At 34.9% G+C, this 25,896-nt stretch overlaps 1 protein-coding gene across 1 annotated transcript; it reads right to left on the bottom strand.

Annotated features, from left to right (window-relative positions):
- Positions 1–648: 648 nt before the first annotated feature.
- Positions 649–25,199, bottom strand: NS1 (Class II aminoacyl-tRNA and biotin synthetases superfamily protein). Its single transcript, XM_022046208.2, has 15 exons — positions 24,747–25,199; positions 24,082–24,150; positions 21,903–22,013; positions 14,087–14,191; positions 12,532–12,669; positions 11,995–12,072; positions 2,875–2,952; positions 2,703–2,771; positions 2,523–2,597; positions 2,307–2,390; positions 2,041–2,127; positions 1,854–1,949; positions 1,696–1,770; positions 1,159–1,285; positions 649–1,052 (listed from the first exon to the last, which is right to left on the bottom strand). The coding sequence occupies exons 1-15, from the start codon at positions 25,134–25,136 to the stop codon at positions 937–939; spliced, it is 1,698 nt and encodes a 565-aa protein (XP_021901900.1). The 5' UTR covers positions 25,137–25,199; the 3' UTR covers positions 649–936.
- Positions 25,200–25,896: the final 697 nt, after the last annotated feature.

Here is a 25,896-nt window from a genome sequence, read left to right as displayed (position 1 = left end):
AAATAATGAAGCACGCAGTAAAAAAAAAAAAAAAATCGATATTTCTTGTTATTTTTAGGGCTGTCCCTCCTTCTGCTTTTTCATGTACAGTTCTTTCTTATAATTCCTTCTATTATGATCTTATTGAAACTGAACTTACATTTTTGTTATCAATTCTGAAGTGAGAGTACCAGTGTATTTGCAAATTGCGGTTTCTTTATAGAAATATATCAAAATTTAAATCTGTATATATAAAATTAGAAAAAATTAGTGTAAGAATTACTTGTTTTATATAAAATGGGAAAAAAACAATCCTTTCAAATTAAATATATTAAATTGTACAAGAATTTATGAAATTCAATCATAATAACATTAAGCTAATAGACCTGTATTTCACCTGTTTTTTTTTTATTTATTAAGAATACTAGCGTAACAGGGTGACCGATGCATGCATCTGGGTAATTTGGAGCCCCTATACAGCTGGTTTATACACCGTAATGTATACAAGGTAACACGTGTTCCACCGCTTCTGTTTACCAAATCTTTTTTTTTTTTTTTGTCCATAATAAGAATGGAGCATTGTCTCCATAAAAAATGAAGAAAATGATTTTTGGAAAAAACAAAAGAAAAGAAACTGACTGAAACTGGAATCGTTAAATAAATCAAGAATACTCCACAAAGCTCTGAACCATTTATCCATAAGTTCGTTAATGTTTACATGTTGTTCATATAATATATTATATAAGTTTAAAATCTAAAATTTCATATATCTAATTTTTTCATTGTAAACTTTTTCTAATATTTTATTGTCTACTTTAATTTATTTAAAAATTTTTAACATCATAAATCAAAATTTCGTTTATAAATGAAATACTGAAACTCTACACATAATAGAGTTTTTTTAAAAGAAGCTTGAGGAAATGATTAAACACCAAAATTTTCAAGGGAAGTTTTGCATTAGAACTCAGCTGAACCAGGTGTCCGAGGGAAAGGAATTGCATCTCGTATGTTCTCCATTCCAGTTGCAAATTGCACAAGCCTCTCAAAGCCAAGCCCGAAGCCCGCATGAGGAACTGCAATCAATGACAATACTTGGAGATTATCATTAAAAGAACCACACCAGGTAACCACACCAGCAACTTAGAAAAATTCATATTCTTCATAAGAAAAACCACTAACCTGAACCATAACGGCGTAGATCAAGATACCACCAGTAGCTCTCCTTGTTCAGCTTCAACTCATCAAGTCGGCCTTCTAAATACTCCATCCTTTCCTCTCTTTGGCTTCCACCAATAAGTTCACCAACCTTACACAAAAGGAAGACAGTATCGATGATAGCAATAAGTTTATTCCTAACTGAAAACGAATGCGCTGGAAAAACAGGACTATCAACATGCTTACTTTACAAAGAAAACAAGATGAAGTATGTTTAGAAGTTGCTTCGAACAATTCACAGAACCCAGGCTAAGAAATAATTTTCAGAATCAAAATTGGATTGGTATACTAAAAGTGTGCTTTAAGTATGTGGAGAGAGTGCTCGAAATATGGGTATGCTTTTCTGTCTCTCCATTGATTGGAAAGCAGAATAAAGTACTGACAAGCAAAAGTCAATTATCAGTAATCAAATGTTAAAAAACTTCAAGCATCCAAAACCTTTTACAAACTTTCAGAAACCAGCAACTATAAGATAACTGATTCCATAAATTACATATTTACCCGAGGAACTAGCATATCCATTGCAGCAACAGTCTTTCCATCATTATTTTCGCGCATATAAAATGCCTTGATCTCCTGAGTACCAAGCACAATTGACAATTCAACATACTAAATCTAGATTATCTATAGAAGAGAAAGGGGGAGTAGCATTTGCATGCCTTCGGATAGTCTCTAATGATAACTGGACATCCACCAAATGCCTCTTCAGTTATATATCGTTCATGCTCACTCTGCAAATCACATCCCCACTTCACCTATAAAAATGTTCAAAGCCACATAAAAATGTCATTTTCTCAAAGGCAGCTATTATTTTAATGGTATGATTATAATAAGAACATGCATTACTGGAAACTCAAACTTCTTATTTGCTCTCAGAAGAAGATCAATAGCATCTGTATATGTCAGCTGCACAAAGTCTTTTTCAGCCACATCCTGTTAGATAAATAAAAGCCAAGACATCAGATGCATAACAATATGAAATATATTGAAGAAAAAAAATCTGCATCTAAAATTCTGGAGAACTAGAAGTCCTAAAGAGAAAAGAACTTCCAAGGATTAAATATTATTTATACAGAAAGGATAAAGAAGGAAGAGTATAATAAGATTCTTACACTCAAACGACCAATGATTCCTTTATCAATCCAAGTATTGAAAAAATCCATGTCTTCCTTGCAATTGTCAATGACATATCTCACCTTCAACAAATAATAGCATATGTTACTGCAACTTTTTGCATACTCATTAAACTTAAGGACCCTGCATGCTTCCCAGTATATAGTCTACTCAAAGACTATCAAATTGAGAATAGAATGTGAAAAGTAACATACTACATACTGGAGATAGGCAGTTGCACAGGCCATATCGTCATTCAGATCAGCAAATGCAAGTTCTGGTTCAATCATCTTGAATAGAAGGGAAAACACAATTAAAAATTAGATACTCTTTTGATAAGGCAAGATTTTTTACAGGCAGAAAATACACAAGTAGATATAGAGTTGAGTGCTCACCCAAAATTCAGCTAAGTGCCTTGAAGTATTAGAATTTTCTGCTCGAAATGTAGGACCAAATGTATACACCTGAAAACATATCACAATAAAACCTTAGCAAAAAGAACACAATTTTTGATCTGATTGCCTTTTCTATTTCCGTATTAGAATGGGAAGCATTGAAGAATTGTACATCTGAAAGGGCAGTAGCATATGTTTCGGCATTCAGTTGGCCCGAGACAGTCAAGAATGCAGGTTTCCCAAAAAAATCCTGAAATGTGAAAAAGAGGAAGGAAGATTAAAACATGCTATATATCATAACCGATAAAGCTGATTTTATGAGAAAAGAACAATTAAGATAAGCTTATAACATGTGCTTTTTGGCATAAAATAAAACATAAAAAAAATAAATAAAAGGTTTCTAGATGCATACAGACAAGGAGTTGAGATGATTAACAAATACAAATTCCAGGCTTAAATGACTATGTAACAAAAGAATAAAGTCAAATGATTTTTTACCCATAATAAAAAATCAAATTCTTTGCTGATATAATGACAGTACTTTTTCAGTTTGCTCCAATGAGAGAAAATTTCTAAACTCGTCTTTGGATGTACTAACATTTTTTTTTTGAAATAAAAAGTGTAAACTATATATTAACAAGGTACCAAAACATGAGTACCGCCCATGTACAAAAAATTTATAATAATGTTAGTGTGTCAACGACATTTTTAAAATCCTCATCACTAATAATGTCATGACCTAACAATATAAGACCAAAATAATGAATTCATCTATCTTTTATTCTAATAATGCTATTCTCCTCACTATTAAAAGTTTTACTATTCTTTTCTTTTCAAATAACCCAAAAAACTGTTAAAGGAATAACATTTACAATTTTGTCTTTTACATTTAAACCATCCTAAGCCCAATACTCTGATAAAGAACCATAATCTAGTCCAAACCCTCTACACCATCCGACAACAAAGAAGAAGTGATTATTGGATTGGAACTCTATTAAAGTGCATGAAGCACACATTTGGAGAAAGAGTATCTTGAGTTAGAAGAATCCAAAGCAAGTCATTTATGTTACTGTTATAATCATAGTTCAAATAAAAACTATAACCTTAAAGTAGAGCTTTCACTTTCCAAAATAAGGTCAAAGTTTCATTTATTATGACTGTCGGTAAAATGGTGAAACAAAGCTTTACAAGTATAAACCCCGAGGAAATAGAATACCTAAATCCGTAATTATAACAGGAGTAGTAGAAAGATCCCAACAAAGTAATCAAAGATAGCAACGCTCAAAATTTCCAATCATTGGGGTTCCTCAAAAGGAAAAGATTATATAATTGTTGCTTTGAGTAAAAAAAAAAAAAAGACAGAAAAAGTGGGACCCATCCTGCACACTAACCAGAAATAAAGCGCAAAAGAATTATTAGCAATCCAAAGGCTATTACAAGTAATCTAAATTTTGCTTTGGTATCCCAACCATTTTGATGCAACTTGAAATTATTCTTCACCACCATACACCACAAGTTCAGGTTCATTTTGAAAATTTTATAACCATTTGGCTATTAGCGCAATGTTTTTGGCATAAAATTCCAAAGACCTAGCTCCCCCTCTTTCTTATTTTTTACTTTCAATAAAAAAATTCCCTTCTTTCTTAGGAAGACAACACAAATTCCATTTACCAAGATGATCCTTAGCATCCTTGTTAATATCCAATTAAAGGAATTCCCTCTTGACTTTGTCAATCCTCAAGGATGTCGATGAGATTCTGAACAAGGATAAATAGTATAAAGGAATGCAAGACAGACATGTTTACAACAAAGTCACCCTAACCCCTTAAGAGAAAAACACTCCTCTTGACTTTGTCAGTCCTCAAGGATGTCGATGAGATTCTGAACAAGGATAAATAGTATAAAAGAATGCAAGACAGACATGTTTACAATAAAGTCACCCTAACCCCTTAAGAGGAAAACACTCCTTTCTAACTCTCTAACAATCTAGAAACCTTTCAAACCACAAAATTCCATGAGAAGTACATGATTATTCGCAGTAGCATTTATAGATTTTTTTTTTAATTGAAGCAGCATTACTAGATAAATGACTAAACCAGCATATTAGACCCAACTTAGATTCACAAGGTTCTTAATGACATTTTCGTCCAAACTGATGCATGATAAACTGTCAAATTCCTCAACATCAAGATGGCCTCAAAAATCTACACGATAGAGATGACATTGAGAAAATATTCTTACTCTAAGGAAAAAAGAAGATAGTGTCATCTATAAATTTCAAATGAGAAACTTCAATGTCCTTCACTTCCTGCTAATAAATCTCTCGCAGAACCCCCCTCAACTCCCCTATTCACATCTTGCTAGGGGCATTATCTACCAAAGTGAACAAGAATGAAGGTACAAGATTATCTTGCCCAACCCCTAACTGACCTTTCAACCATGCTTTAGTTTTAGGTTCCCCATAAACAACCTCCAATCCTAGATCTCCATCTAACCCCAAACCTTCCTGGCCATAATTTATCCAGAAATCCCAGTTGTCTCTATGCTTTTTTTTTTATAGATAAAAGTATAATAATATATTGAAATAGGACACCAAAGGGGCGTCAATCCATGTACAAAAGGATTTACAAGTCAATTAACATATTTACAATTGACCCTAAATCATCATGATGGGTGACGCTGTGTTCTAGTATTATGGAACCAAAAATATGGAACCATTTGTTCAAAATATTGCTAAAGTTGTCTTCTTTCCCTTAAAAAACTCTATTGTTTCTTTTCTTCCAAATAACTCAGAAAATGGTAAGAAGTATGAGTTTGAATTTTTTGTTCTCTCTGCTTATCATTTCTCATGCAAGCAATTCATTTTTGACAGTTCCAGCCATGACCCAACGGATTCCAAGTAAACCAACCATGGACCATAGAAAATAAGTGTTGGGGCACCAAAGCAAAAGATGGTTACAGGATTCTAAATTATTCTTGCACAAGTATCATCTGTTTGTTAGGATAATGCTTCTTTTCATGAGATTATCTATGGTAAGTATACCATTTTTGGAAGCTTCCCAAGCAAAAAAAAAAGATTCTATGAGGTGCAGTTGCCTTCCATATCATTTTTGCTGGGCATACCTGCTTAATCCTGCTATTTTGGCCAGCAATGTGGTTATAGAAGGATTTGATGCTAAATGATCCACTGTTATTCAAAGTCCACATCAGCTTGTCTTCTCTATTGCTAGTTCTTGTAGATTCCAGCAAAGCCATCAAATTTTCAAACTCCTCAAGTTCCCAATCATCCAAGTTTCTGTGCAATACAATATTACAGCTCCTGTCAATGCTTTTATCAAATGTTTGCTCAATATTCATTAGTTTGTCCTTGGATAAAGCATAAATTTGGGGAAAATGGGATTGCAGATTAATGTTTTCGCACCATATATCCGACCAGAATTTGATTTTTTTACCATTGCTTACCTCCCATTTAGAGCAGTGCATAGCTTCATTGCCCACTTTAGAGATACTCTTTCAAAGACTCACACCATAGTTACTATGGTTTATCAAATTCTGATTTAGGCATCCCTTCACGTTCCATTTGCAGTCAACAACTTTTTTCCACAAACTGTTTGATTCATTCCAATATCTCCACACCCATTTACCATGTAAGGCTTTATTTAAAGTGTTTAAGGCTCTCAAACCAAGGCCACCAAAACTGATGGGAGTTTTCACCTCTTCCCAATTTACGAGACGGAATTTTTTCTTATTTTCCTCATCTCCCCATAGAAATCTGCATTGTAAATTTTCAAGGATTTTGTCACCCTTTGTAGGGATGATGAAAACAGAAAGATAGTAAGTTGGGAGGTTTGATAATGTGCTCTTGATCAAAGTCAATCTCTCTCCCTTAGACAAGTAATTTCTTTTCTATCCAGCAAGACATTTATCAAGAATATCAATTATTGGATCCCAACTTTTTGGATCTTTATGTTTTGCTCCAAGAGGGACTCCAAGGTATTTCATGGGAAGTGTTGCTAATTTGCACTTCAAAACCGAAACAAAAAGTTCCACAATGTTATTAATCCCAAAACCCACCATCTCAGACTCTGACATGTTGATCTTTAACCCCGAAATAGTTTAGAAACAGAGAAGAATACATCTAAGATTAAGCAACATATTAACATCAGGTTGTTAATAAATTAGGGTGTCGTCGTTAAAGAATAAATGAGTGATCTCAATGTTTTTCTCTTTATCCATTCTAATTCCTCTAATGAGATTCAAATTTTTTGCTTGCTCAATAAGCTTATTTAATGCTTCCCTAACCATAATGAAAAGTAATGGAGACAACGGGTCGCGTTGGCACAACCTCTTAAAAGCAAAGAAAGTGGAAGGACCACCGTTGACCATGATTGCAAAACTTGTTGTGGAGATGTAGCATTAATCCATTTTCGCCATTTTGAACTGAAACCAAAATGATTGAGCATATAGTCTATGAAGTCCTAGCTCACATTGTCAAAAGTCTTCTCCATATCCAATTTACACAGTAGCCCCCTCTTTTTGTCTCTATTAAGATCGTCAACCACTTCATTTGCAATTAGAATGACATCAGAAATTTGTCTTCAACGAAAATATGTTGACAGTCCCCGATGATAGAATTTAATACTTTAGAGAGTCTTCTAACTAACACCTTAAATAATAATTTGTAAAAACTGTCCACAAGACTGATTGGTCTAAAATCAGTGAAACTGTTGACTCCTTTTTTAGGAATCAAGACAAAAAAGTGGAGTTGATCGATTTGACAAATGAGTCATTCTTGTGGAAATCATTGAAAAATTCAAGAATGTCATTTTTTAGTACATACTAGAATTTTCGAAAGAATTTTAGATTAAAGCCATCAAGCCTTGGAGTTTTGTCACCATCACTTTCTTTTAAACAGTTGTAAATTTTTTCTTCAGAGAATTCAGCTTCAAGTGTTATTCCGTCAACATCATTTATCTTGCTAAAATGTATATTATCGAGTTTCGACCGTTTTCAACAGTTTCTTGGTATAAGGATTTGAAATGATCTTTTGCGACTTCTCTTATGGCTTCGTTACCGCTGACCAATTGACCATTAACCAAAAATTCCTCCATATAGTTTACTCTTCTTCTATGATTCGGCAAACAGTGGAAAAACTTTGTGTTCTTATCTCCATCTCTAATCCATTTTTTACGTGTTTTCTGTTTCCAGGATACAGCTTCCAAATGCAGTCTGTTAGCAAGTTCCTCACGTAGATTATTTCTTTTCTTAGCATGTTCAGGAAGTAGATCAAAATCGCTTTCCAAAATATCCATTTCAGCAACCTCATACAGCAGATCGTTAGTTCTGTTTTCTTCCTTTAAACCTACTTCCTTGGTACAAGATTTAATTTCCTGTTTGAGTCTGATCAGCTTTTTAGAGAGTCTGAACTTGTTGTGCCTCTTACAATCTGTTAGTTCCATGTCAAGCTGACCACGAACTTAAATCTGTTCACTAATAACCACTTGTTGTCAAATCGAAATGGGGTTGGTCCCCATTTGATCCCATCAGAAGTAAGGCATATAGGAAAATAATCAGATATGAGTCGAGGAAGTACCTTTTGGTTGAGACCCAGCAGAGACAGAAGAAGCTCAATGGATATTAAGAATCTATCAATTCTGAAGTGGGAAGGCTTGTCTCTTTGGTTGCTCTAAGTCCACTTTTTCCCTTTGAGAGGAATGTCTTCCAGCCTCAGATTGTCAATATTATCTTTAAATTCTTGAGCCATAGAAGTAGAAAATTTTTTTCCGAATCGATCATTGTGGTGCATAACCATGTTGAAGTTCCCACTCACTATCCCATTTTTCTCCCATCTGGATCGACATTGGAGCAGCTCATTCCATAATTTTTCTCTGTCCGATGCATGTCCCCGGCAGTAAATTCCAAGAATGACCATTTTTTTATTTTTTTAATTGACGAATAAGCAAGAAATAGAAGTTTCACCTTTTATATAGTCGGTACATTCCACTAATTTTGATCTCCAACAAATGAGGATACCACCAGCAGTGTTGTCCTCCAGAAGATAGAGCCAGTCAGAATCATGAGAACCCCACACACTTTTGATGACATTCTTGTCGATGATGGCCATTTTGGTTTCTTGAAAGCAAATCAAATCCGGTTTCCGCCAGAAGATAGAGCCAGTCAGAATCATGAGAACCGCACACACTTTTGACGATATTCTTGATGATATTTCTCTTCTTTGAATCGTTTAAACTCCGAATATTCCATGATATGATTTTATTTATCATCAAATTTCCTTAGTCATTTCTCCGATGTTGGATGCAACCTTGTTTCTCCCTTTATAGTTGATAGAAAATTGTAGTCTTCTTAATTCATGGGATCCACCCTCAACCATTTTTTTCTTTCCCCTATTGGCTGTCTCATTGCTTTTCTTTTTTTCCATGGCTTTTTTCTCCAAGATGGCAAATAATGTCATCGCTTGCTCTTCACAGCCTTCAAAAGTGACCCCCAAGAGTTTGACTCTAAGAATGTTTCGTCTTACCCATGTAAAGTAAAATTATTTGTCACAATGAGTCACGACATTTGATAGCTCAATCAATTCCATGTATGGTTCAGTAGACAGTAAAAGAGGTAGATAAAACATTGGCTCAAGTATAAGAACTATTTCGAGACCAGAGAGCGACGAAGATGAGGAGAGTGGAAAACAAACACCTGAGAGCTCCTTTTTGCCACAAGTATCATCGAACTTATTGAGAAGATGAGATGTCTTCTTTTGTGAAGGATTATCGGTCGCGCACCCCGATAGGCCCGGCATTAAATCCTTTAGGGTTTTTTCGAGAGTGATCTGTTCAGTTCCTTTGGCACTTTCAAAACTCCCACGATGAAAGATGGTGATTGAGTTTTTACCTGTTAGGGAGGGATTGATGCGGGTCGATTGCTTGGTTCTCCATACCCATTTGAATTTTGGGACCTTGATGCCAAACTTCCTGAAAGATTGTTTTGCATCCTTGCTGGGCCCAATGTGCTCTATTCCTTTGCCCTTTTCCGCTCCTGAGAATCTCAACTTTGGCCCGATGGTGTTGAGATTAATTTCCGGTTGAGCCAGTTTATGAGCTTTCAGGGTTTGAGTTAGGGTTAGGATTTGATTTTTTGTGCGTGTTAGAGATCCTCGATATCCGAACCTTGTTTGAATTTCAAAGAAATTCTGACAGTAGAGCGGGTCGGGTACCTTCCTCATTGCTCGGATTGTTGCTTTAGGGCCCGGAAACACTGCCTCAATGAAGGTTTTTCTTTGTTTCTACTCAAGGTGGAGATCCGTGTGGCAGTGTGGGCATTTAACTTGGGAGGGGTCCTGAGAATGGTCGGTTGATACAGGAAGGGGGATCTTGTAAAAAGTGTTGATTCCAGAAATAGGAGGATATTGTAGTTGCTTGGACTGGTCCTTGAAAGGGTTTATAATAGGGACTTCGGTAAGTTCAAAGACCGATTTCATCATTCGCCACCAACCTCCAGCTTCAATTCCTTCTAGGATAAATATTCTTTTAAATTTCTTACCCCATGACTCGAATAGGACAAGGAAGCGACCTCTTTTGTTCCACCCGAGCGCCAAACTGAGAGAGTGGATTTTACTGTTGTGTTTTTGCCCCATGTTTGACTCCCCTTATTCTAGCAGAAGTCGCTCACGATCTCCACAAACCACCGAACTTCCTCTGTATTCAGAAAAATTGAGATCCTGAAACCATACCTATTTTTATTGATTCTCAACTTGTCCATTTTTTTTTCTACCCATGCTATGTCAAACGATTTGCTGCCAATTTTTTTTTAAATAAAAGGAAAATATTATTATGTACAAGATATCAAAGGGGTAACACCCAAATACAAACTAGTTACATGTCAATCAAGTGGTTTATGACCACACCAAAGTCGCACATGTCTTTGATGTTATGACCCAACAAAATAGATACAAAAAGTATGAATTCATCTATCTTCAATGTTTGTAAAGTTAGTCTCTATACCCTCAAAAGTTTTTCCATTCCTTTTCTTCCACACTACCCCAAATATTGTAAGTGGAATAAGGAACAAATGATGTTTTTTTTTTTACAAATGTTCACCCACGCCCACAACTCATTACTCACACTCCCAGCCATAACCCAGTTTAACCCTAACAGCCCAAACAAACAATTGGGACAGTTTGACAAATCTTGACAAACGATTTGCTGTCAATGAGTACAAACTTTTTATTCGGACAGTTTGACATGTCTGTAAAGATATGACTTTTCAAAAACCAACTAATATCATATGCTTTCTGAAACAGACTTAAAGGGCAAGACCGGCCCTCTTCTTTCTTTTCATATATTCTACTTTTTACCTGTGAGAGAAGCATCAAGAATCTGCTTACCAGTAACAAAAATACTTTGATTGGAGGCATATTATCTCTTCAAATCTCTCCCTAATCATTACCAATTGATCTAAAATAGATCCTCTTTTTTTATGAATCAAAGTGTATAAGTGGAATTCTTCTTTGTACGTGGGTTTGCAACCCTTCGGTGCTTGAACGAATATTATTTTTATTTCAAAAAAAATTATAAGTGGAATTCAAGGTAGTATTATCTTCCTATTCAGGAAAAACTCTTGAAAATATTTTAACCAAATTCTCTTTTAGCAATCTCCCAATAACTTAGAAAAAAAAAAGATGTAGGAAGGCCGTCAAGAAATCACTTTAAACACCAAACCTTCATGATCGCTCTCCTCCACCACATCATTGACAACAACTGTTGCACCAAGACAAACAACTATGTCTCCTCTTCCTTCTTTTATTTTTGTCGCTCATTAAGTTTTATGCTTGATTTCTTATTGAAAATAATATAGATACGTAATCTGGATAACTGTTCTTGTAATACAGAAAATGAGTTCTTGAACATCTCATCAAGGCCCTCTAAATCCAGAAAATCTTAAAAATTCAGAAATGTTCCATCAAAGCATGCATATGTCGTCCAAATGGTATAGTTGAATTTTTCAGTTCAGTTAGTGCTCATGCTACAGTTAGAAAATTATTAACATCAATTTGATGACAGTCCTAATATCCTTCTGTAGTCAATTCTAATGATGTTCGGAACCATCTTACGTGACAGTTGCAAGAAGACTTGGTATGTCTATACCTCTTAAATGCCGTACTTCAATTCATGTTGGAATCTCATTACTAAATTATACCAAAATAATGAAAAATGTGAATCTCATTACTAATATCCTTTCGTTTGCCCATTTGAAAAAAAAAGTTATTGAAAATGGGACTCACTTGTGACCAATCAATTAGTCCTTTTGTTTTTGGAATTGTGTCCACAGGAGAATCAGCAGCTTCATTGGAGCTTGGTATCTATTAGAAAATAAAAAATTATGCACAGGTTAGAACAATATCTACAGCATAAATAAATGGAGTGTAAGAAAATTATCACACTAGTAATAATCGTCAATGGTACATTCAGAATTTTTCATATCAAAGTATGGATGTACATAAACATATGGACATGAATCTGAAACCCTTCATCTCCAATCAGGTACTGATTAGCAAAGCAAACTGGAAAGCAAATGATCACATACAAATTAACCATTCCCATATAGCATGGGTACCACATGAATAGGAATATGTAATGTATAAGAATGCAATTGATGAATTAATGTTGATGCTTACTTTTGGCTCTCTGAGAGAGTGATGTGTATGTCAAGCCAGAAATAGTAACTTATAACTTTTGTCAAAACATAAGGGGACACACCTGATTAATCCTTACAAAAAGCTCAACTTTAAAATTTAACTTTTATAAGCTACAGATCATACCAAAGTAGTAACACAAAACTGTTCACCCGCTCCTTCACAATCTGAAGCTGTGATGATGGGACTTGAGACCCAAACAAATCCATTTTCTTGAAAGAACTTGTGCGTGGCATATGCCAAGGCATTCCTGACTCTGGAAACCTACAACCAGATTGCACCATTAAAAGTGAGATACTAACACAGGTGCATGTTATTGCTCCAAGTATAATAACAAAAGGCACATGAGAGCATTTGCAGAATTGAGTTTTCCTTCATTAGTAAGCAGTACAGTTAACCAAAATTCTGGAAAACATGTATCCTGAAATAACAATCCACCTCAGAAGGCATGCCCACATAAAGATCTGACTCCATGCTTAAGCATTTATCAGACTAGAAAAGAAGAATGAAAACAACTAACCAAAAAGTTATTTATACATAGCAAGAAAAAATTATTCGGAAAAATTAAAAGAAACCAAATGCTCAAGTGCTTATCAAGATAGTAAAAAATTGAAAAATACAATAAATTGCAACTACTATTCAAGAGAGGCAGCAAAAAATTGGAACAACATTCATCAAAGAATTAGATAAATTAAATGAAGCATCATGAAGTTGTGAGATTGAGCACAAGATGGAAAGATTTTTGCCTTACTTTTAGAGACTAAAACCAGAGCACACAAGAACTTGCACCATGAAACACACAATAATAGAGAAACCCTTCTGGTGTAGTTGATAATTAGTGCTTTAGGTTTTAGTAACTTCTAAGGTTCTACCTTACTGGAGTTTAGGCAATCACAATATGTCTTCATTATTCAAATTTTAGTTTTAGGTCTAATGAGCTACTCCCTTCTTCAAATTTTATTGTCTCACTTTGAACTTTGAGATGTTCTGAAATATTTGTTCACTTTGAAAAGTCAGCATACTCTTTTCACTTCCTCATATTACCATAGTTTCTTTTTTTTCACCCTTGTTTCAAGTTGCAGCTAAAAGGTTTCAGAAAGCCATGCACTTCCAAAAGATGATGAATAGAATGCCTGAGAGAGTCTTACATGTTCTTTTAGTTTCCAAGTATAGAGCCTTCAAAAAAATAATAAGGAAAAGCGTCATAATATATTCAACTCCATGCACTTTTAGTAGTACCAATAATTTCGAGATTTACCATAAATTTTCTGAGTGCTCATATCAGGCGCGTATTGGGTCACTTAACAAAACTCTAAGCCTAGGCATTGATTTCTTTGTTGATGAAATTGAAAAATATCAGCTAAAAAAGTGGCAAAAGTAAAGCAAAGACAGATTTTATTTGCTTGTATGCGTAAAACAAATTTATAACTTGTACTAAAATGCATCTTGTTACAGTAATAAGCATTGGCAAATGAAAATAAAATCCTTTTTTTAATTGATAGGAAGAGAAAATGAAATTTTTGTCAATAACCCATAAATCACCTTTAGTTCCCAGTTTAACCAAATGGCCAATTTTCTACTTAAGAGACAACTATTCTTGCATGCTTGTCTGAGACAACTATTCTTGCAGACTTAAGAGACAATAGATAACAACTTTAGTAAGCAATAAACAAGATCCTACCGCCCCAAATGTGTTCGTTCTAGGACGCAAATGAGCTTTAGTTCTCAGAAATTCTCTGCTGACTCTTTTCTTCTGGATGGGATAAGAAGAATCACTTTTGCCGACCTATTAGAAGGATAAAAGTGATTAGTACAAAGGCAAGCAAACACAAGCAATTAGGACAACACAATTTACATGATGCACATTGAGGACCAACATGATTTACATGAATATTCAAATCTTATTCCCTGGGCCTCTTCACCCTGTTTCAAGATAGCCAGGATATTGTAAAGGTAATTTTATGGGCCCCTGTTCAACACAAACTAGAAAATTTCAATTCCCCTATTAATTTGGCTAAGATTGTTGATCCAAATACTTCCTTAGCACTAACCCAATTCATCTGTTTGTTTCATGACATAATAGATTACAATGAAAACTTAGGAAAGCCAGCCCAGTGAGATCTCATTCCGATGTAAAACGGGAAAAAAAATTCTCAAAGAACAGGGAGCTTCAGGTTAAAGATTACAATCTGATGCATGATATGGCAGGATTGAAATAATATATTAATCTGTTTTTCATGAGATAATGACCAGAAGGAGAACTCAGAAAGCAGCTAAAGACATAATTCATTCGGATGTAAAAGGCAGAAGAAAGTCTCAAAGGACAGACGGCCTCAAGTCACAGTCACCAAGAACATGAGATGAGTAAATCATTATACAGATATGCAATATGGTAAATCTACTTCTAGCTTCAACAGGCTGTAGGCTTAGCAATTGATATGCTATTTTCTTTTGAAATTTGATTTAAGCATTTACTAGGTTTGGTATCAGGATCCTAAGACCAATTGAGAGTTTAGACATATATTGGTTTAAGAACAGTGGTGTCTTTTCAGTCAGTTGATCTGTTACTGTTATTGGCTGCTCAACAGTCGTCTGCTGGGAAGGACAGGGTGCTGCGGAAGTTAGATAAAAGTGGTGTCTTTTCAGTCAAATCTTATTACAAGCACTTAACTGACAAAAACGTGATAAGTTTTTATTTTTCTTCTAGGCAGATCTGGAAGGCAAAAGTTCCCCCTAGAGTTGCTTTTTTTTTTTTTTCATGGGAAGCAAGTAGAGAATGCATCTTGACAATTGATAAGTTTAAAACTAGGGGGTTGGCCATTTCAAACTGGTGCTATTTGTGTATGGCTAATGAGGAAAGCTGTGTGCATGTTCTGTTGCGGTGTCCTGTGGCCTCTGGATTGTGGAATGCTATTTTTAGTATGATTGATGTTAACTGAGTGATGGCTGAATCTATTAGGGAGGAACTGTGGGCTTGGGATAGGATGCATGTTGAGAAAAAGTTGAAAAATCTAATTCCTTTATCTTTGTTTTGGATTTTTTGGAAGGAGAGAAATTCTAAAGCTTTTGAGAGTAAAACTAATGATTTGTATAATTTGAGAGATAGGTAATTGTATTATTTTGGGTTTTTATTGTTAGGGCATGACATGATTAATGATGTGGATTTTGGGCATGTCATTGATTCACTAACAACATTGTAAAGCTTTTGTATAGGGGTATACCCCCGATTGTTTGGTACCATGTTAATATTATTTCACACTTTTTATTTCAAAAAAAAAATATTGATTTAAGAAAAGTAAAGCTTTTTATTATTAACCTATTTCAATAAGATAATAATTAATACATTAACAACTTTTTAGACGGATAGTTAATAAATGCAGTTTAGGTCAACTCTCTCCCTGGGTCTTCATTTCTGACTCTTCGAAGGACAAAAAGTTGTTAAGAGATATTAAAGTTAAGAACTCCTGAATATTTAATCTTTCCGTCTCTATTTTTTTTCTCTCTCAATCTCTTTTCTGAGAAGAAAAAAGAAATAAGATTAAAGGGTTCCAAGGGGTATCGCCTATATACAGAATTACAAAGGGAAGCTGTCTAACAGATCAACTATATTTACATCATCCAGCAAAAGAAGATCCCTATACAAGAGACTGAGAGCTCTAAAACAGCGATTCCAGATAGATGCAAAAGGGTTAAAAAGAGTCACCAAAAACTCTTTGGTTCATCTCTTTCCAAGTGACCTAAAAAATGGAAAGTGGAATAAGAGAGATTTTTTTTTTCATTTCTTGGGAGTGGGGATGCCACTCCAAGCCCAGAGTTTGTCCTTAGCTGAGACATGACAACCCAAGGAGGTAGAAACAGGATTTACACTCACCAAGACACTGAAAGCATTAGTTCACCATGATTTTGCCCCTCTTCATGAGATTGTCAATGGTTAAAATTTTGCCAGAGCTGCTTCCCAAATGAGAAAAGCAATCGTAAGGTTGGCCTTTGTTTCTTACATGTGCTTCAAGGGGAACTTATCAAGCATATTATCAGGCATATATATAAGTTTGTAATAGGATTTAACATGAAAATACCATCCTTTAAAAAAGAGTGTCCCACTCTATGAATCTCCTACTGATTCAGATTGTGAAGGAGGAGAATGTTTCATTGGATTCCACCACCGTACATCTCAAAATAATCCTACACCTTAGCCTCCTTGAACCTCACAAGTGAGAAAATAGAAGGAAAGAGCCCTTCAAAGCACTACCAAAAGTACCACAGATCATGCCCAAGGAGCACCTCTGCCCAACTTGGACCAAACCATCAGTGTACGAACAGCATTTGGCCCCCAAAAAAACACACTCTCTCTCTACCTAATAATTGCAATCAAGTTCGACAAATGGGGAACGATTTCAACACGGTGTTGAGGCAGAGGGACTGATCAGGTGACACTTTTTCTAGGAGTTGTGTAGAGGAATTCAGAGTTGTTATTGATGACTTGGGGTTGGTGGATTTACCATTGATGGGGGGAGGTGGGCATGGACAAATCAAAGAATCCTCCGGGTTTTTCAAGGATTGACCTACTTTTACTCTCACATGATTGTTTTCTTGATTTTTTAGGTATCTGCCAAAAGGTGCTGCAGAGAATGATATTAGACCACTTTCCTAAATGCATCACTTCGGATGACATCCAATAGGGACCGATCCCTTTCAAGTTGGACAATAGATGGCTTAAGGAGTGTGGTGGATGGAAGGAGACAGTGGTTGAGGGGAAGGCAAGCTACAAGGTGGCCAAAAAACTCAAAATGTTAAAAGTTGTTATAAAAAATTGGGTTAAGCAGGAAAGGGTGAAGGGTGAAGAGGGTATTAATGAATTAATGGAGGAGCTAGGGGAGTTAGATAGGTTGGACAGGGAGGGGGGACGATGCAGGGAGGATGGAGAGAAAAGAGAAATGTTGAGAGTAGATTTAGCAAATAAGTTGTGCATGGAAGAAATATTTTGGAGACAAAAGGCAAGGGAGAAATGCTTGAAGGAGTGGGATCATAATACGAAGTACTTTCGTTGTTTGACTAACTTTAGAAGACCGTGCAATTTTGTGGATGAATTATCGATTGATAATTGAATGGTTGAGGGCAATGATAATATGAGAGAGAAAACTAACATTTTCTTCCAAGGGCTTTACAAGGAAGAATTAGAGGGAAGATTGAAGCTAGATGGGATTAAATTTAATGAGCTCAATCCGACAAGTAGAGACAACCTTGAGAAGGAATTTTTCGAAGAAGAGATTTTGGAAGGTCTTAGAAGTTGCAATGGTGACGAAGCGCCGAGGCTGGATGATTTCAACATGAGATTTCTACAAACTTTTTGGCACATCATCAAGGACGGTCTAATAGAAGTTTTCAGGAATCTTTATCATTGTAGTACTTTTGTGAAGTCTCTGAATTCTACTTTTCTTGTGTTGATCGCTAAGATGAAAGGGACGAAGAATATTAAACACTTCAGGCCTATTAGCTTATCAGGATGTATCTACCAGCTTATTTCAAAAGTTGGCAAAATGTCTATGGCACTTGGAGAGGTGATTGGCGAGTGTCAACACTTTTGTTGGGAGTAGACACATTCTTGACGCAGCAATTGTAGCTAGTGAAATGGTTGATAAGGTGGTGGGGAGTAGAAAGGCTGGTATCTTATGCAAACTTGATATGAAGAAGACGTATGACATGTTAATTGGAAGTTTGTTGATTACATGTTGGTCTGATGAGTTTTGGATAGAAATGGAGAGGGTGGATGAAGGTGTGTATAACGACAACTTCTTTTGTTGTGATGATTAATGATGGACCGTCTATTTTTTCAGGACTTCTAGAGAGTTAAGACAGGGCGATTTATTATCTCCCTTATTGTTCATTATTGTAATGGATGCGTTGAACATATAACTTTCTCAAGCTAGAGAAGTTAATTTAATAAGAGGGGTGGAGGTGGGGAGAGGTGATCAACAAGTGGAGCTTTCACATCTTTTCTTTACAGATGATATTTTGAGCTTCTGTCAACTCGATGAGAATATGATATTGAATCTTAAATGTGTTCTTCTGTGCTTTCAAGCGATATCAAGACCGAATATTCATCTGAACAAGTCTGAAATGGTCAAGATGGGAAATAGAGGCGACAGGGATAGTCTTCCTGTAGTCCTCGAATGCCAAGCGGTGCAATTGTCGATCAAGTACCTTGGACTTCCTTTATGAGCTAGATATAAAGATGTGAAAACTTGGTACCTAGTGATTGAGTTATTTGAGAAGAGACGTGCGAGTTGGAAGAGAAATTTTTTGTCTTAAAGTGAGAGATTAACACTAATTAAAAGCACCCTCACCACTCTACCTATTTATCTTTTATCTGCCGTCACCATTCCTGTGAGGGTAGCAAAGAAGTTGGAGAATATTCAGTGTCGTTTTCTATGGGAGGATGATGAGAGAAATAGAAAATATCAGTTGGTAAAATGGGAAGACATGAAGAAGCTTGTGAATAAAGGGGGCTCTGGGAATTAGATTGCTGGTTGAGATGAATAGGGCTCTACAAAGGAAGTGGTTGTCGAGGTACCTTATGGAGGAGAAGAAGTTATGGAGCAAGATCATTGAGGCTAGATGGGGGACTAAGATGGAGAGAAGGGAAGTTAGGAAGGTGGTGAGGTCATTTGGGAGGAGTTTGTGACGAAAATAGGATGTAGGAGACATCAGTTCTTAGAATGTGTTAAATGGAAGATTGGTAGGGGCAACAGAATTCACTTTTGGGATGATGTGTGGATTGAGGAGGGGAGTCTCAAGAACCTCTTTCCTAGAAAATATGTCATTGCACAGAGGAAGAATATGATGGTGAAGTGTTGTTTTACAAGGAGGAAGGTATGGGTGGATGGAATTTGCTCTTGACCAAAAATCTTAATGACTGGGAGATCGATGAGTTTGTGGCGCTTGATCAGTTATTGTCTAACATGTAGTTGAATGATACACACGATAAACTAGTTTGGAAGCTAAAGAGCAATGGAATGTTCACAGTTAATTCCTACTACAATCACTTAGCCAGGGGCAACTGAGAGCATGTAAGTTTTCTGGCTCAACATATTTGAAAAACTAGGGCCTCCAAGAATTGTGTTTTTTGCTTGGGAAGCGAGCTGAGAATGTATTTTAATTATTGACATGCTGATGAGAAGAGGCAACATCATGACTAACTCTTGTTATATGTGTATGAAGAATGCAAAATCGTGCAACCATTTACTACTATAGTAAATATTTGGACTTTGGTTTATAGTCTGCTTAACATCAACTGGGTGATAGCGGGGACAGTTACGAAGGAACTTGGGCTTGGGGCAAAGTGTGTAAGAAATAAACAATTGTAAATCTCATACCTCTAACCAATTTTTGGGTGATTTAGAAAGAAATGATCAATAGAGTGTTTGATAGGTGTGTCAGGCATTTGTCCAAAATTAGAGATAGGTGGATACAGACTTTTAGGTCTCTAATGCTAGATCATGATCTCTACGAGTGAGATGATTTTGGAAAGGTTATTGATGTACTAACTGATCTGTAAATATTTTTGTACATGGGCAATACTCCCCTGATGCCATGTACTTAATATACACCTTTCTTATCTTAAAAAAAAAAAGTGGATAATGTACTGAAAGAAGGATTTGCAGGTATATATTATGCCAAGGTCCAAAGTCTGCACTCAGGTTGTGGTGAATATTGATAAGACTCTAGCAAGTTTAATAGGGTCAACCAACCATTGGTCCCCTGCAGGGCTTCTAAATGACATGGAAATCCCAAGCAACAGTATCACAATATAAGTGCAAACAAACATCAAGATGGGTTCTTTATGTCTGTGTGAAATACTATACAAATAAGGAAGAAACAAGTTAGTTAATGGGCTATAGCCAATCCAGGGATTCTTCAAGAGGAGAACTCTCAAGTCATCCCCATCTTTATATGGATAAGAGAAAGAAAATGTGTTTTACTTGTGAGATGGCTTTCCAGACTTTCATAATATATGGAACTCATTACTAAAACATCCAACCATTCCTGCAACCACCGCAAATACCCTTGAACACCCTTTGAACACCCTGTGGCAAAAGGTTTACAGTAACTCTTCCCTCAGTTTAGATCAAAATAAACAAAATTTCAACTAAGTCAGCAACAAGGAGTAGAGGTGAGCAAAATGCAGTTTTTGTTTTTCCAAGAAAACTATAAAGACTAACCAACTAAAGGAACCGATTGAATTCATACAGGTTATTTCAGAAATCAAGCACTTTGGTTATTTTGGTCTTTTAATTTTTAATTTTATATCTCATTTTATTAATTAAATATATAACTGTACATTTTAAATTTTATGTTATTATTCATAATAATATAAAATATATTATATATAAAATAATAATATAAATCAGTTATTTTGGAACAGAACCAAATCGACTAGTTCAGTCAGTTCTCTTGGCAATTTTGATTTGTTCAGTTTTGAAAAATTCCAAACTGAACTGACCAAGAAATCCAAATGCTACCCCTAACAAGGAGGCTGTAATGGATGAAGAATTTGTGAGCATCCAAAATTCAGAATAACAGCCAGATTAGTTGCCCATCATGGTACTCATAAAATGTACAAGTGGATTGCAAAGACAGTGTCCTGTAGTCATTTCTTAAGAACATATATGCACACAAACACATATATTGTCAGGGAGAGAAGAGTATGGCATGCCAACTGAGGACAAGAATCCTCCCAACAAAGAAAAGAAAAGAAAGAGTGAAAGATAAAACAAGTTAATACAGAAACATAGCCCAATAAACAATAAATATAGTTGTAAGCATCATTAAACATGAAAGTTATTGTTAGCTTATGTGGGCATCAGATAACCAATTAATATTACATTGCAAAAATAATTTGCAGGTCAAGCTTCCATCTCGTATGTGGAAAATAAATCATTACTGTCAGATTATAAGACGCTATTTTAGTAAAATAGTCTTTATTATACTTTAGGGTTTTATTCTATTATTATTAATTATTTATTATGTTTTATATTTCTTAAATAAGGAAGTTATACTTCGGATTTTGTGGTATAACTCCTATATATATGGCTGCATGTATTCATATATTTCATCAATGAGAAATATAAGGTTTTACTCCCAAAACATCAATTACCTTATTAAATACCAACATATCATCTATTTTTAAGTAAATTATATGAGACAAAGGCATTTCAGGCACAAGGGTACAAATTCGGATTTCACATTATTTGTCTGCAATCTTAAGACACAAGAATCCACAATGACAAAATTATGTAAAGGAGGCATGACAACAAGCATCTATAAACCTGTATAAATGTATATGCAAAAGAGGTTGAATTTCTTGTGAAATGAAGAATAAAAGTTACCAAAACATGCTGGATTGCATTATCAAATCAACAACTGAAAGACAAATATTGTGCATCATAGTCATGAATGGATAATCGAACAATCATCAGAAATGACAAGCAAAACCATACCACTGCAATTTTGTCAACTTTTAGCTCCACTTTCTGTTTTGATCCCTGACTTGTTACCACAACACCTTCCACCCTTATTGAAGCACCAGTTGTGACTATTCCAGATTCTACCTGTTAATAAACTCCAGAGCTTGAGATAAACATATAATTGACAACTATATAAGCCACATAACCTTAACTATCAAAAAAATTAACAAGCTAAAAGATTTCATTGTTAACAAAACAACTTATAACATGAAAGGCATGATGCATAATAGAGTATTATTATATTTCAGAATACTAACCAGCAAAGGCCACTTCAAAACCAATTGATTGAGGTTTGGGAAAAAAATAACAGGAGGCTCACTAGAATTCCCCACAGATGTCAAGCCAAGTCTGACTACTGCATCATTTGACACCTTGTCTGACCTATCAACATCTTATATAACACACCTTGCATTTCTATATTTTCACATGAAAATTTTTTGATGAACCTTACCTAACTTTAATCTTTCAAATCTTAAAGCTATTTCTTCTTTTACTCGAGTCAACTGACCTATCTTTGATTTCTACGATTAAGGTGTCCGCTCCTAAATTTTCCTTTCCTCTTGAGAAGTAGCTACCTCAGTTCATGAGCAGGGCTCCTTTTATAGGCTTGTCTTATTGAGTCACAAACTTCTTCTGATAGGTTGAAAATATAGATGAAAAGAGAAATGTTATTGATAGAGATAAGAAATAAAAAGTATAAGTAAAGAGGTTAAGACATCCGCAAAAGCCTCCAAAAACAACTGGAGGAAGAAATAAGCAAAGCAACAGAACAACACCCTAATCCCTTTGCAGCAACGTCAGACATCTCTAGAACATTCATGAGCCTTAGCCCACAGAGAAGTCAATAAAGTCAACCTGTCCCAAAGACTGGGAGGGAAGTTGCAATACTTAAGAATTCTAGCACTACCTCCAACCAAAAAATCAAAACCCCGCAAAAAGAGCACCACTCGTGGGGATGTTAGCTTCCTACTTAACCCCAACTCCCTTAAAAGATAAATTCAATCAAGGGAATGGAAACCCACACGACTGGAAAAGTATCAAGACACCTAATCCAAATATTCCAACTTCCTTAAAAAATAAATTCAATCAAGGGAATCGAGAAACCCACATGGCTCGAAAAGTATCAAGACACCTAATCCAAATGTTCCAAATTCCTAGCCAACTTGCACCGTAGGAAAGGGTGACAATGGGATTCAGCCCTTCAAAAGCACATAAAAACACACACAGAACAAATTTTGTAGGGAGTACTGCCCAGATACAATAGTGGAATTTACACGTTCATCAAAAGATCTCCTTAGTCATTAGCAGAAGAAAGAAGACTACACTTAAATGAAACACATAGCGTATGAGTTTCTTACTCTACTAAAAACAAAATTCCCCGTTCAAAAGATTTTCTGTTTCTCTCTTTCCAAATAACTCAGAAAGTAGCTAAAAACAAAATGAGCAATCTGATATAATGGTAAAAACATGCAGGACTTTGTGGTGACAACCCTAAAAGGAAAACCAACAAAGTATGCTTATTACAGACAACATTTCACTTGCAACTTTTGATAGCTTAGTTTGTCTAGGTTCTACTGAAATCAAATACAAATAGGTAAGGATATACATTCCACCTCAAGAATCACTCAACAACTGTTTCCTCTTCAGCCTTGGCTCCATCCTTCTAGGAAACAATTTCTTATGCACCATTTCAGATTCCAGCAATCTAAAGATTGTGAATTCTTCTAATCATCTTTCAAGTAACTTACTCAAGACTGAATTGTGAATGACTACCCCTTGATGTACTCTATCCTCTAGTTCTGCAGTCAATAATCTTGATGTTCATAATCTTATTTCAGAATTAAAAAAAAAAAATGCTGCAGGGCCTTTAAAATTCCATAACCAAAGACGTGTAAACAGAATAAACTATCATTTGTGGTAGTCAATAGTTTCCAATAATTATACCAAAAACAAACATATAAAAGCTTTTCCAATAATGTTCCAATAAAATTATTTGCAAATAATGTCCCAAAATCAACTGCAAAAACCATTTATCATACTCCTCTCATTATCAATTACTTATCCCTAAATTAATGTAAGAATGTGAAATGGATGAAATTAAACACTATATTACAAATACTTAAAGAAAGGATTTAATTCTATCCTAAAATACCTGATCATAACCTTCTGCATCCGGATTCATCACACATTGCATGTTTGAAAGGCATGAACCATCATTAACCTATAACCATAGGAAAAATGAGAAAAAAAAATCACTTCAAGGTATATGTCAGTATCTAATAAAGCTGTCACTTCAAAAAAAATTACTCCAGGCCTATGTTTGGAACGTATCAATCATTCTTATGAAATCCATTCAGAAATACACGTATACTTAGATTAAAAAATGTAAAAAATCCAGATTTAAAAGGATAAACTAAGCTCATTGCTTAATTCTATTTGGGATACGTTATTCTAATTTCAATTGAAATTTTCCGTATTTTTTTATGACTTCTAATAGAATTTGTCCTCTAACTGAATTAAGTATAAATTTCAAAACAAATACCAGGAAAATTCTTAATTTGTTTCAATCATAGCCTAAAAAACCTGAACACATTTCAATTTTTTGCCATAATCATGCACCAAAATTCCAGTGCCTAGTTTTGACGCGCGATTCAGCTACTGTAAACTGAGTGAATTATCAATAGTTATTATGTAAATTTTAATCTAAGATTTTTAAATTTCCCGTCAACCGATATCCTATTTCTACACATTTTGTCAAGTACTCACCAGACGAGGAAAACACAGCTGATGGAAGAAACCAAAAAAATAAACACTGACCTCCAAGAATGTGACGCTGCTTTGAACCCGGAGAGTCCTGACCCAACCAAGAACAACCAGCTTTTGGCCAACCCGGTCTAATCCTTCATCAGGCCCTACTTTTATATCAGCAATCTTCAATTTCCTCCTAAATTCCCCAACTTTACTCGCTTTTTCGACAAGTTCCATAGTTGAACTCTTGCCTGACTGCGGTGCTCCAGAAATTATGCTGCAGAAACATCTCCGTCGAGTTGTCGCCGGAACAATGCCGTAAAATTGAAACGGGCGGCGACGGAGTAATGGCGGGAGAGCCTGAGGTTTTAGTAGGGTTTTGGGGTAAAAGGAGAGAAAGCGTTTGGCTGAGTAAGGGCTTAATCGGAGAGAAGTGACTGGTGCCAGTGCAGCAGCCATTTCGCTCCCGTTATTCTGCGTATCTTTGGATTGGGTTTCTGTCACTGCGAGTTTACACTTCCATCTGCTATAAAATAAAATTATTGAAATTATTTGGAAAAATATTAATATTATAAAATAATTGTTTGTTTATTTACTTTTAATTAGTTAACTTGGTTTCTTTTGTTATTTTTATATTACTGGTCATATAAATTTTATATTATAATTTTTCCCATTAATTTTTATTTAAAAATTAAATGATAGAAATAAAATGTGTAATATTTTGTAGTAGTCTTAATTCCACAAATGGTCACTCTTGATTTTTTAATTACTTTAATTAAATTTTTATGAACCTCTATTATTGTTTAAATTAATTATTTAATATATTTATATGTTAAAATAAATAAATTTACTATAAATTATAACCATAATTAATAAAATATATGTACACATTATAATTTGAGAGACAAATAAAATAAAATTAGAAGAGGTTATGAAATCCCTTCTCTCCTACTTCACACTTCAGAACGCATTATTCTTTTAAAGAAAAAAATATTTTCACATATTATTAATCTGAAATAGCTGAAAAGAAAAAAAGTTATATTATTTCAAAGTACTCCTAGAAACAGATTCAATAAAAAAGAGGTGGGGCATGTAGTTCAAAAAATTATAGCACTTAATATAACTCAGTTTACAATCAAATAGAATTTAAATAAAATATATTAATTACTTATTTTGATGATGTAATTATATATCTAATTTTTAATTAATCACTTTTGTA

The sequence above is a fragment of the Carica papaya genome, chromosome 4, assembly GCF_054855325.1.
Source record: "Carica papaya isolate Zhongbai chromosome 4, ASM5485532v1, whole genome shotgun sequence".
Classification (NCBI taxonomy): domain Eukaryota; kingdom Viridiplantae; phylum Streptophyta; class Magnoliopsida; order Brassicales; family Caricaceae; genus Carica; species Carica papaya.
Note: the sequence above shows the minus strand (reverse complement) of the source record. Positions and strands in the feature narration are given on the sequence as shown.